The sequence below is a fragment of the Hypanus sabinus genome, chromosome 4 (assembly GCF_030144855.1).
Source record: "Hypanus sabinus isolate sHypSab1 chromosome 4, sHypSab1.hap1, whole genome shotgun sequence".
NCBI classification, from domain to species: Eukaryota; Metazoa; Chordata; class Chondrichthyes; order Myliobatiformes; family Dasyatidae; genus Hypanus; species Hypanus sabinus.
The window spans coordinates 9105173-9119211 of record NC_082709.1 but is presented as its reverse complement, the minus strand read 5'-3'; the positions used below and the strand labels follow the sequence as shown (position 1 = coordinate 9119211).

Genomic DNA, 14039 nt, shown 5'->3' with positions numbered 1-14039 from the left:
GTGACTTCCAACTTGACGGTATGAATATCTACTTTTCTTCCCAGTAAAAAAATTCCAGCCCCCTCCCCTCTTCTATTCATCACTTAGGTTTCCTACTTCTTCTCACCTGCCTATCACCTCCCTCTGGGTCTCCTTCTCCTTCTGTTTCTCCTGTGGTCCATTCTCCTGTCTTATAAGTTCCTTCTTCTCCAGCCCTACACTTTTCCTACCCACCTGGCTTCATCGGCCTCCTTCCGCTCCCCGCAACTTTTTATTCTGGCATCTTTTCCCCTCCTTTCTCATCCTGAAGAAGGGTCTCAGTCCAAAACATTGACTGATTATTCATTTCCCTAGATGCTTCTAAATTCCTCCAGCATTTTGTGTGTATGTTGCTTTGGATTTCCAGCATCTGCAGAATTTCTTGTGTTTGTAGTTAATGCAATACTTTTAATGTTTAAACAAGAACATAAATTAACAACAAAATGATAATGAATACAGAAATATGCAATATATCCAGCTGCAATGCATTAGGATATAATCAGCTGTCTGACAATGTTTTCTCATGTCATTCAGAATGGAACAGATATAATGGAGACACAGAGTCTACAGATGCTGGGATTTACTGCAAAAATCAAACAAGCCGCTGGCGGAGTGCAGCAGGTCAGGCAGCGTCTACAACAGGATGGTCAATGAATCATGCCTTAACAGATGATGCTTGACTCTCTGAATTTGTCAGTTTGCTTTTCTTTAAATCACAGATATAAGTTGGAAATGCAAGAACTTGGAAATCATTCAAAATGTTTGATTTCAATAAAGAGGCTTATCAAACATTTTAATGTGTGGATGAATACTGTGTAATTTTCCACAATAGATGCATGTTATCTGCTTTTGCTGTGGGTGAATCTACTGACCCTTTTGAGATGACAATATTTTAGACAACATTTGAAGATTAACACTCTTAAGTGTTATATTTCAGTCATTTACTTATTTTGACTAATAATTGCAAGTCTGCAGTTAAATCCGTTATACTTATGCCTCTGGTAAACCAGATCTGCTCTACTAAAATAAATATGACCTTTTACCCTGAATTTGATGTCTAATGACTTCCTCCCCCACAATTTTTTAATCACCATCTATAGGTTCATAGGTTTGTTCTGAAAGATTCATCACCAGTTTCTAATACAAAAATGTTTATGAAATGTAATTTTTATTGTGACTGCTCATAAAATATTCTTAATTATTTGGATGAAAGTTCCTGTAGAAGGGTCTCGGCCAGAAACGCCGACTGTTTATTCATTTCCACAGATGCTGCCTGACCTGCTGAGTTCCTCCAGCATTTTGTATGTATTACTCTGGATTTCCAACATCTGCAAAATCTCTTGTGTTCTTAATTCTCTTGTATTTTTCAGACAATTAACGAAAGACAAGTTTCTTCGGAATGAATACAATAAAATCTTGCTCTTAAACAGATTTAAAATATATGTGGATAATTCAATTACGCAATTATCCAGAGATTTGGGGATTCATATTTTTTGCTACACTCACAAAAATGCTGGAGGAACTCAGCAGGCCAGGCAGCATCTGTGGAAATGAATAAACAGTCGGCGTTTCTGGCCGAGACCCTTTTTCGGGCTGAGTTCCTCCCGCATTTTGTGTGCGTTGAATTGGATTTCCAGCAACTGCAGACTTTCCCGTATTTATTCTTATGTTTTGCTGTTTTCTCTCATTGAATCACGGTAAACTTTTTTTTCAGATACTAAATCGTCGATTTAAAAGAAGCCCGCGTGCATTTCGTTTGGCAGATTGAGGGACGTAGACACCCGCTAAGTGTTACTCCCCAAAAAGAACGGGAGTAAATTTTGTTCCCTGCATTGTACAGTTTGACTTAAAGAAAAAGCTTGCGCTGATTTGTCGCTGTTGGGTTTTTTTTTTGGGTGGAAATTTCGTTTGTTGACGTTTGAAAACCTTCCTTCTGGGCGGCCCCGCAAAGAGCCCAGTAGTTGGAGTTTAAAGGCAAGTTCAGAACAGATGGCAGCAGATCCGCCTTAAAGTGAAGTCCCTCCACGGCACCCCAACCCCGGGCAGCATGAGTCTCTCACGCGTGCCTGCAATGATCTTTACACTGAGCTTGCACGATGGAACTAAAAGGCGCCGGTAGATCACTGGCGGGTTTTCGGTAGGAGACTCCATGCTCGGATTCCTGGAAGAAGAATGGACTGCTGGAGGATTTTAACTCCAACATCTGTCTTGATTCTGGCTTCCGGTAAGTGAAGGAATAACAGGATTTAAACGGCTAGTGACCGTAAATCATAACATGCACCGTTTTAACCACTTCAACTCATAAAATGTAACTCTGAATATTTAACAAACACTAAATCAGAATACTGGATTATAGATTTTGTCAACATCGACATAAAATTTTGTGTGATTCTGCCCACTGAGACCAGATTTTACACCGAATGTCTCATATATTCCAACACGGCTTCTGCACGCAATAGATCCCGGTAAAGACTGTCTTTTATTTAGTTCAATCGGCATCTCAGAGTGGAAGGGAAAACAAAGGAAGAGTTTTCATTTAGAACGATTGCCCAGTTTCTAAGAGAGTCGTTTCGGTGACTACATTTGTTGAAAGGTCTGCTTACCACTGAGGCAGTTTTAAATGTACTCATTTTGACCCATATTCCTCAATGTCAGATTAATATGAACGAAAACCGGTGTTAGCGCACTCTTTTAACATTTACAGTTAAGAAAAAGTAGTGCGATCTGATTACTGATTACGCGTTAGCCGTGAGTAAATTACTTCTCGGCAAGCGCCCAAGTTACTCGAAGGAGGTTATGAGATCCCAGGGGAACCCAACGTGAAGGCACAACTTCCAAAGTGCTGCTTTAAGAAAAATCTAATTTCAAATTTACCGGCGTTAATTGTTTCTGAAGATTATGGGAACAAAGTATTCAAATTATGATTCAAAGCACATGAAATTTACAGATCTTTTGAAAGATCGATTCCTTACGATGGAAAGAAAGATGTAGGTCCTGAGGGCATTTTCTGCACGGTGTAAGTCACTTATGCAGAGCCCGCGGTACTCGCTCGCTAAGGACAGCTGAAGTTACCGATTGTCGAAAGAAATCACTGAGCAAAGCTGCTAAAACCGAAGCTCTGATTCGTTATTTGTTAAAATATCAGTATGTTTTTTATATTTTTGATTTATTTGGATATGGTCAAAAGTTCGATGAATCTCGGTAATGTGGTATGCATGTGGCTGCGTTTCGCTTCAGGAACTTTGAAGTAGAGATATTAATTGTTCGTTCAGTCTTTGCACCCTTTCCCTTTCGGGCCTTGTCCCGTTCTCTATCACCGTAAAGTATCCAACTGGTCTACTTACATATCACACTACTAAGTATGTTCATTCAGCTTGCCCCCACGGAGCTAAATGTATGTTTTTTTTTCCACACAGATTTAAGTATATTAAATCACGAGAGGATGGATAAACTTGGGTTGTTTTCTCTGGAGCGGCGGAGGCGGAGGGGAGATCCGATAGAGGTTTACAAGATCATGAGGGCATAGATAGACAGAAAATTTATTTCCCAGGGCGAAATGTTCAATATCAGAGGGCATGCATTGAAGATGGGGTGGGGGGTAGGTTCAAGGGGAATGTGAAGGGTAACTTTTTTTACTCAGAATATGCCTGGAATGCACTGCCCGGTACGGTGGTAGAGGCAAATACATTAGAGGCTTTTAAGGTGCATTTGGATGGCCCATGAATGAATGAGTGAGGCTGGGTGAGCGGGCAGATACTTGGCAGGTGACGTTTAATGTGAATAAGTGTGAGGTTATCCACTTTGGGAGTAAGAACAGGAAGGCAGATTATTATCTGAACGGTATAAAGTTAGGTAAGGGAGAAATACAAAGAGATCTAGGAGTCCTTGTTCATCGGTCACTGAAGGTGAATGAGCAAGTGCAGCAGGCAGTGAAGAAGGCTAATGGAATGTTGGCCTTTATTACAAAGGGAATTGAGTACAAGAGCAAGGAAATCCTCTTGCATTTGTACAGAGCCCTGGTGAGACCACACCTGGAGTATTGTGTACAGTTTTGGTCTCCAGGGTTAAGGAAGGACATCCTGGCTATAGAGGAAGTGCAGCATAGATTCACGAGGTTAGTTCCTGGGATGTCCGGACTGTCTTACTCAGAGAGGTTAGAGAGACTGGGCTTATACACGCTGGAATTAAGGAGATTGAGAGGGGATCTGATTGCAACATACAAGATTATTAAGGGATTGGACAAGATAGAGGCAGGAAATATGTTCCAGATGCTGGGAGAGTCCAGTACGAGAGGGCATGGTTTGAAAATAAGGGGTAGGTCATTTAGCACAGAGTTAAAGAAAAACTTCTTCTCCCAGAGAGTTGTGGGGGTCTGGAATGCACTGCCTCGGAAGGCAGTGGAGGCCAATTCTCTGGATGCTTTCAAGAAGAAGCTAGATAGGTATCTTATGGATAGGGGAATCAAAGGATATGGGGACAAGGCAGGAACTGGGTATTGATAGTAGATGATCAGCCATGATCTCAGAATGGTGGTGCAGGCTTGAAGGGCCGAATGGTCTACTTCTGCACCTATTGTCTATTGAATGTGAGGAAGATGGAAGGATATGGACATGGTGTAGTTATTGGGTGTTTTTGATTTGCTTTTTAGCTGGTTCGGCACAACATTGTGGGCTGAATGGCCTATGCTGTACTGGTCTATGTTGTAAATAATTCATTCTTTCTTGACTGTTTCACTCATGCCTTTCTCAAATTAAGATTTGCCATAGATCCTTTGTGTGCTATGAATAAACATAACTTATTACTTGCGATCGTGACATACTTGATATTAATGAACGATGTTGACATAGGAATTCAAGATTCAATGAAGGGCAGAGATGCTTTGTTTGTGTTAAGTTCACCCTCCTCCCCTGGTTTACTTCCTTCCAGATATTTCCATTTTACTATCCCCTTTACTTTTTAACTTCCATTTTAAACCAAATATAGTACCTACTTTATTTTCATCATTATCTAAAAATGTTTCCCCACACTTAGACTGCTGACTTTTGCACTTCTTTTCCCAGGACTGGTTCCAACTTCTTTCTTGGGTAATTTACATTTATTTATTTATTCTCACACACACACACACACACACACACACACACACACACACACACACACACACACACACACACACACACACACACACACACACACACACACACACACACACACACACACACACACACACACACACAGTGCTGAGTAGGCCATCCCAGCTCTTCAAGCCAAAATGCCCAGCAGTTCCTCAGCCCCTCATTTAACCCCAGCCTAACCACAGGACAATTTACAATGACTGATTATGGAGCAAATGTACAAACTCCTACAGGCAGCAGTGGGAATTGAACCCAGGTCACCTGTACTGTAAAGCGTTGTGCTAACCACTACGCTACCATGCCACCCCTGAACCCATCTCTGTCTTCCCTAGGCAGGGTAGTGGGCACAAGCCTGATGACCCTACTGTGTTGGGTGGGAAGATTCTACTGCATTGCTGGGGAGAGGGTCGATTGGATAGTCAGAAATCTGTAGGTGTGATATGCTTTATAGGCAGCTTGAAGAAGGTTTGGAAGGGGATGGGCAATTAGGTCACATCAAATCCTAGTGAATACTTTTGTGGAGAGGTGAAATCATGGAGTGTTCACTCTGGGAGCAGAAATGAGAAACCACTGAGAGAAAAGACCAGCACTGAGATGACAGAGAGAATTGTGAATGACTATGATTAGCAGAACAAGTATGTCATAAGAGCTTGTGGATGATACACAAAGGGAGGCCAACAATGAATACGCTACAAGGACAACGTTGTAGAACATGAATTTTAATGGAACCAGGCCACCAAAAGACAGCAGAGATTTGCTGAAGTGCAAAACAATGGTTGGAGTGCTCTGTGCTACAGAATTGTGCCAATGTGAAGCCAAGATTTGAGACCATAAGAATGGCAATGTTAGAGGGAATAAGAAGTCCACAGATAGCATCAACTATACGCTAGTCTGCTGTCCAGTTGTTTCCAAACATGCTCATACACAGCACAAAATCCTTCCAAATCTACAAACATATTGTAATCATGAATTTAAATGCTGTGATAGTATTTGTTTATATACTAGTTTATGCAGGTACTTATCCCACGATTTAACTAGTACAGTTGAATATAGACATTAAGATGGTAGATTTATTTATGGCCAAAGCTATTAATCACAAAAATCTGCTATTTATCAGTGTCTCTGAAACATATTCCTCATGAATAACAAGGACTGGGAGTATGTATTACTTTGCCAAAAAAACTGACTTAATTACCACAGTCCTATTTATCCGCTCTTGGCCTCAGCTTCACTTTGCTATTATCATCAGTTATGCAGATTACAAATCAAAGATTCAAAGTAGATTTATTATCAAAGTATGCATGCAGCATACAAGCCTTCCCCACAGACAGCCACAAGGCAAAGAAAACTATGGAACCCATTCAAGATTCAAGATACTCTGAGAGAAAACAATCCCTTCTCATCTTAAATGGATGTCCTATTATGCTGAAACCATATCTCCAGTTCCACCTTCACCAAACAGGATAATAGATCTTAAATGGATATCCTATTATGCTGAAACCATGTCTGCAGTTCCACCTTCACCAAACAGGATAATATATTTTCAGTGTATTTTCTTAAACATAATCAATATCTTCTAACCTTCAATAAGATGATCTTTCATTCTTCTAAATTCTAATGAAAATAGGCCCAAGCTGCTTAGTCTTTCTGCACAAGTCAATGCCTCAGCCCAGTTAATGAAGACAAAGTAAATTTCAATGTTATGAAATATCATCAGAAAATGATGGAAACACTGAACAGGTCAGGCAAATCTGTGTCAACACTTCAGAATTGTTCTTATCATTGTTAGAGGTCCATTGTGCTCGATATCGCAAAAAGTGCAATGCCAATCATTTACACTTCTCTTCACACCATCCAGGGACCCAAACAGACTTTCCAGATAAAGTAGCAATTCACTTGCATTTCTTCCAATTGAGCGTAGACTGTGGTCTGTACTCTGTTGGAGAAATTAAATGAAGTTTGCAGGATTGCTTTGCCGAGCACCAGCATCAGTCTGCAGCGCTTCCAGTTGCCTGTCATTGTGATTTCCCACAGTATTCCCAATCTGATCTCTCTGTCTGTGGCCCAACATATCTGAGAAGCTGCATCACATTTTCCATCTGGTTTGTTGCAGTCGCCCACACTCATTGTTGAATCCTTCATTTTAGCTAATTCACTCTTGGTTTCCATTTGACCATTTGAACTGGCCATTTGCCTATGTCACGGTGAGCACTGACAGACGACTGAACCCAGGTGCACAGGAATGACAGACTCCCATGTAGAGACAGAAACAAAGGAGTTTATTCATAGCAATTCCAAAAGAACATCAGTAGCCTGACCGAGCGACATCCCAAGAGGAATCACTCTCGAAACAAGGATCCTGTGATAAGCGCTAATCAGGAGTCCGCTTTAAGTAATCACAGTACGTGGAAAACCCATGCCAGTCAAATTAAACTTGACAAGATTAAACAGAAAGCATAAGGGCTTAACAACTCTAAATAAAGCAACTATTAACAAATACTACTGCACAGGCCCAAAGGGCTCATGACAGTCTGTCATCATTGTAGCTTAGTTTTTCTCTTTCTACCTGACTGTGGGCATAGCTTGCTTAGTATGTGCCACTACCTATACAATAAATAACACAGTTCATAATGGATTTCTGATGGCTACTTTTAGTCATTTGGTCTCACCCTATCAGAGATATTCCACTTGTTTTGTCCATCCCTACTCCACCTTCTCTTAGAGCTGATTTAATCGACTTCCCAGTTTTGCCAGTCCTGTACCCGAAACATTAGCTGTTTCTTCCTCCACACATGTCACCTGAACTTCTGCATGTTTCCAGCACTTTCTGTTGTTAGATCAACTCAAGGAATCTTCTGTAAACAGTATTTAGTGTGCGTATATCCCTCCTTAAACTACGTTTATTTGGCGGTGGTTGTCCATCATGTGCAATGATGACAGGAAACCTGTTCTGGAGGGTTTTTAAAGTGGAAAAGCCGTCGCACTGGGCAGTTCCACTCTTTCGGGCTCAGAAGTCTGGGTCCAGTGGTACGAACAAGTGTCACAGACTGGGGTTGTACTTGGTTGAACTGAATCTTGTCTTCTGTGCCCTGTCATGCTCTGCGCTCTCACGAAGCCTTGCAGAGCTGCCTTCCCAGCCATTGGATCTCACTGTACATCTCATGCACCCAGTCTGATAGAGCTGACTTTATGTCACTGGGGTATGAGGCCCCTGCGACCTACACCTGGTTTAGCCCGCCTGTTGAAGCGGAGTACCAGGGTGCGGCTGCTGTCACATACAGGCAGTTGCTTGGAGCCGCAGGTGAGAGCTGAGTGTCCAGTAGGGACTAAAGTTGAGTGAGCTGCCCCAGAATGTACATGATAAGCCCCTTCACTAGAGGAGCTACCCCTCCCTGCACACTGCAGGCACCTGTCTAACACCATAATTGACCAATAATAAAGATAGAATTCCCCAAAATGCCAGGCTTGAGAGGAAATTAATATTGGAGTTTGATCCTTGATCCTTTCCTGCCTATTGATATACTACTCCCTCTGTCCTATCTGAAGTGTAATGGAAACCAGGTCACTTCTCAAAGTTTGATATGATTTTAGACGGAAAATATTATTCCATTTTCAACACTGGTGATATTATAAAAATAATCCACTGCTGTCTACCAGCTGTCTGTACATTCTCCTTGTAACCATGTGGGTTTCCTCCGGGTGCTCTGGTTTCCTCCCACAGTCCAAAGTCGTACCAGTTCTTAGGTTAATTGGTCATTGTAAATTGTCCCTGATTAGTCCAGTATTAAAATCGGGATTGCTAGGTGGCATGGCTGGAAGGGCCGGAGGGCCTGTTTTGCGCTGTATCTCAATAAATAAGTAAACACAAATAGAACAACAAGTGCGTTTTGAATCCAAGGTGATTTTTTTCGGAGGTGTAGTTGTTAAGGAGATTGTAATTTCACTCCTCAGTGTTTAAATTGTACATGCTCTGTTTTGATTATGTGCTGATATTTAAGGTTTATTCATAAACCCAGATTATGGTTAATGGTTTCAGTAATTAAATAGCTTAATACCAGTATAGCAATTCATAATCCACTGTGATGTATCTTTTCTCAGGGTGAATTATTGGAAAGGTACACTTCCATAAGGGGTGGGCAAACTTTGCTAGTGAGGACCAGTGTGCAATTGTTGGGGGAGAAAATAGTTTTGTAAATACAATCCAAGGCAAATGGTAGCTGGGTTTAATATTCATTGAACATAATGAAGATCTCTGATTACATTAGGATTGGAACTCAAAACCTGTATAGTGGATAGATGAATGTCAAATAGATTTTAACTGCAGCACCTTTCTGTTCTGGTTTTGTACATACAGAGATTAGTGATCTTGAAATGAGATCTCAATATTACCCAGTTCATGGGAAAGAACTCCCTTTACACCTTAGAGAGTATAACATTTGAAATTTTCTCTCCCCCTCACCTCTTCTTCTATTTCCCACACTTGGCCTCTTACCTTTTCTCAACTGCCTATCATCTCCCCCTGGTGCCCACCTCCTTCCTTTTCTCCTATGGTCCTCTCTCCTCTCCTATCAGAATGCATACTCTCCAGCCCTTTATCTTTCCCACCCACCTGGCCTCACCTATCACCTTCTAGCTATTCTTCTTCCCCTCTCCCCACCTTCCTATTCTGGTGTCTTTCCCCTTGCTTTCCAGTCCTGATAAAGGGTCTTGGCCCAAAATGTCATTGTTTATTCATCTCCATAGATGCTGCCTGACCTGCTGAGTTCTTCCAGCAGACTGTGTATGTTACTGTGGTGTTGCGGCTTCTGCACAGTGTTTTGCATTTATGGTTTTGCTTGCTGTGTCTATCAAGTTTAGATATAGATTAGGCAAAATTGTAGCTGTAAGGGGTTTCTTCTTTTATGTTACTGCGTATGTTAATTAAAATGGCTTCTTGGTTATGTTAAATGCTGAGAAGGCTCTCTCGCTGCTGCTTGTTTGGGTTATCCTATTGATAAGAGAGTGAATGAACCAATGAGTATCCATGTTATTCTTCTTTTGGGGTGATATGCTGTCTCATATGGCTGGGAAACAGAGGTTTTTGGCAGAGAGTTGGAGGGGAGATCGAGAGGAAGACAGTCGTGCTGGGAGTGCTCTGGTCAATCACTTCGGGTGGTCCCAAGCCTTGAATTGTGGGGTTGGAGTGGATTGCAGGGGAAGAAGGAAGGTCCCAAGCTCCAACTGTGCATGCACAAAGAAACTGAACTTTGATAAGTCTTCTGCCTTTTTTTGTTTCGTTTCCATTCATTCCTTTTCATATTGTATCTTTATTAATCTCATAGTCCAAGTAGGATTTATAAAGTGTAATTTGTAAAATGTACACTGTGTGCTGGCTGATGATTGATGCTTGAGGCTGTATCAGGTGGCATTGCACAACCCTGAGACAAAGGTTGGGTGGGGGACAGGGTCTCCCCTAGATACGTATGAGCCGATATAGTTGAGCATTATATAGCATTTTATCGATATTCTTTTAGGTCCCAGCATGGAGAATGACCTGATGTTTGGACAATTTAAATGCCAGGCCAGATAGATTGGAAAAGCAGGGTGGTGGGACTAGAGGCGAGGGTCGAGCTGTTTCAGTGCACTGCCTAGCAACACTTACTCCACTCTCTATGGCACTGACCCTGGGGCAGTGGGCCTGCTCCGGGTGCTTCGGACTTCATGCCTATGAACGCACTTTTGTTCTGAATGCTGTTGCTTGCTTTTATTGTTTGCATGATTTGTCTTTTTTAGGTGTATAAGATGATGAGGGGCATTGATCAGGTGGATAGCCAGAGGCTTTTCCCAGGGCTGAAATGGCTAACCTGAGGGGGTATAGTTTTAAGGTGCTTGGAAATAGGTACAAAAGGGATGTCAGAGGTAAGTTTTTCACACAGAGTGGTGGGTGTGTGGAATGCACTGCTGGCGACAGTGGTGGAGGCAGATACAATAGGGTATTTTAAGAGACCCTTAGATAGGTACATAGAGCTTAAAACAATAGAGGGCTATGTGATAGGGAGATTCTAGGGAGTTTCTAGAGTAGGTTACATGGTCAGCACAACATTGTGGGCCGAAAGGCCTGTAGCATGCTGCAGATTTCTATGTTCTATGTTCTATTTTGTTCTCGATCTGTGCATTGGGTGTCTGTTGGTCTTTTTTTCATATGGATTCTTTTGTGTTTCTTGTTTTGTAGCTGCCTGTAAGGAGATAAATCTCAAGGTTGTATAATTTGATAAATGTACTTTGAACTTTTGAACTTTGAGCCAGGGCTTTCCAGCCTTTTTTATGCCATGGATCGAGGGGTCCGTGGGCCCCAGGTAGGGACCCCTTGTATTATAAACCTGCTATGATCAACAATTATGAAATGCCCCACTGGCAAGCAAGCTGGATTACTGAAATTGGCTCTGTATTTGGAATTGTTTCAGATTTGGCATGGTATCCACTTCTTAATTATTACACTTTTCCTTTGACATAGGATCTAGCTGCTTACCTGGCACTGCAGTGATACTATTTATGAGAGTGTGCTTAAAAGCTGCCGGTGATGTGCAAATGACAATGTGACTGATGCCAATGAAAATGGTTGTGAACATAAACCCTGCTGATGATCCACTCCTCACACTCTGTTTGAAGTAAAAGTGATCCCAGATATACTTATTAAAAGCACATGTAATCTGTTTACCAAGTATATATAGCCAGAATTGTAAGAGCATTTGCCAGCACTAATCAGCAAATAGTGAAGAAAAACACATTAGATTTACTAAAAGCACATGTGGGATTAATAGTCGAAATTTAGTGAAAAACTTTGGGTAACCTATTACTTTTTAAAAGTTAAATATGTACTGATTGCTATCTTAATATAAAATTAGAGCTTTATTTGAATCTTCAGGATCATCTCCAAATGGTCATCAGAGTAACTGTTATTGAGAAAATTGGACCATTATGGCAGAATACAAGACCTATAACCATTTAAGCTGTGTTAACTGAAGTTTTATCAAGCTAGTACTTCTCCATTTCCCTGTAATTTTGCTCTCAATCAAGTTTATATCTATATTGTTTAATTCAGACGGTGAGGCCACTTTGGCCAACCATTAAGGCAATATGTAACAAATCCTTAGGAATATTCTTCATTTTGACTCCTTTATTTTTGCTGACTTCCTTAACCTGTCATGACCAAGGGTGAGCTGCACATCCGGCTCGGCAACTGCACTCATGAGTATGCACATTCCAGCTAATTACTGTCTCATTACGGTGGCATTTCAGAATCAGAATCAGAATCAGGTTTAACATCACCGGCATACGTTGTGAAATATGTTGACTTTGTGGCAGCAGTACAATGAAATACATGATAAATACAGATAAAATGAATAGGTGAATCAATTACAGTATATATACAATAGTTAAATTACAAATCATGCAAAAACAGAAATAATATAGAAAAAAGTGAGCTAGTGTTCCTGCGTTCAATGTTCAACTAGGAACCAGATGGCAGAGGGGAAGAAGCTGTTCTTGAATCACTAAGTGTGTGTCTTCAGGCTCCTGTACCTCTTCCTGATGGTAAAAATGAGAAGAGGGCATGCCCTGGGTGATGGAAATCCTTGAAAATGGACACCTGCTTTCTGAGGCACCACTCCTTGAAGATGTTTTGGATACTATGGACTGGTACCCAAGACTAATTTTACAACTTACTGTAGCTTCTTTTGATCCTGTGCAGTAGACCCTCCTCCCCGCCCGATAACAGACAGTGATGCAGCCTGTCAGAATCCTCTCCATTGTACATCTGTAGAAATTTTTGAGTTTTTTAGGTGACAATTCAAATCTCTTAATGAAATATAACCATTGTCTTGCTTTCTTTATATTTGCATTGATATGTTAGGACCAGGTTAGATCCTCAGAGATCTTGACACCCAGGAACTTGAAACTGCTCACTCTCTCCACTTCTGATCCCTCTATGAGGATTGGTTCATGTTCCCTCATTTTACCCTTCCTGAAGTTCACGATCACCTCTTTGGTCTTACTGATGTTGAGTGCAAGGTTGTTGCTGTGACACCACTCAACTACATAGCTAGTATATTTTGCCCCTGTACACCCTCTCATCTCCATCTGAGATTCTACCAACGATAGTTGTATCATCAGCACATTTATAGATGGCATTTGAGTTATACCTAGCCATGCAATCATGGGTATGGGGAGAGTAGACCAGTAGGCTAAGCACAAATCCCTGAAATTAGCCAGCATTGATTGTCAGCAAGGAGGAAGTATTATTACCAATCCACTAGCTGTCACTCGGCTTCCACAGCTACCTGTGGCAACAAATTCCACAGATTCAGCACACTCTGGCTAAAGAAATTCCTCCTCATCTCCATTCTAAATGGATGTCCCTCTATTCAGAGGCTGTGTCCTCTGGTCTTAGACTCTCTCACCACAGGAAAAGTCCTCTCCATATCCGCTCTATCAAGAATTGTTGGTTCATGGAAACATTTATAGCGAACAATATACAGATGGATGTGAGCAAAATCTTAAGCAAATAACTTCTGAAAATTGCATAATTTCTCCACACAGTTGATGCCAGTGTCATGTATTGTGCTCAAATAAGAACACCTATTTGTTTACCATGACATATCTTAGACCCATTCTGGTTGTGCAGAAGAACTGAGACAAAAGCAAGATCTGATTTGGAGCTGTTTTGGCAGGGTCTCTTTATACCTGGTTCCTCTGTGCATATCCTAACTGAAATACAAGTAGATGCTACAATCTGGGTCTCTATAATGGCGATATTGGTTTGCATGAGTAGACGCTACAACTTTGACAATAAAAAGAATCAACAGTTATACCAATTGAACATCAGCATTCTGAATTATCAATGATAATGGT

General features: G+C 41.2%; 1 protein-coding gene across 3 annotated transcripts in view; it reads left to right on the top strand.

Annotated features, from left to right (window-relative positions):
- Window positions 1-3: 3 nt before the first annotated feature.
- Window positions 4-14039, top strand: part of tgfbr2l (transforming growth factor beta receptor-like) — a 104069-nt gene continuing 90033 nt past the window's right edge. Inside the window, exons 1-2 of one of the 3 annotated variants that reach the window (XM_059966359.1) lie at window positions 4-18; window positions 1733-2242. In XM_059966359.1, the coding sequence (XP_059822342.1) occupies window positions 2191-2242 (52 nt within the window). In that variant the 5' untranslated portion in view covers window positions 4-18; window positions 1733-2190. The other 2 variants (XM_059966360.1, XM_059966362.1) reach the window with 2 other exon arrangements.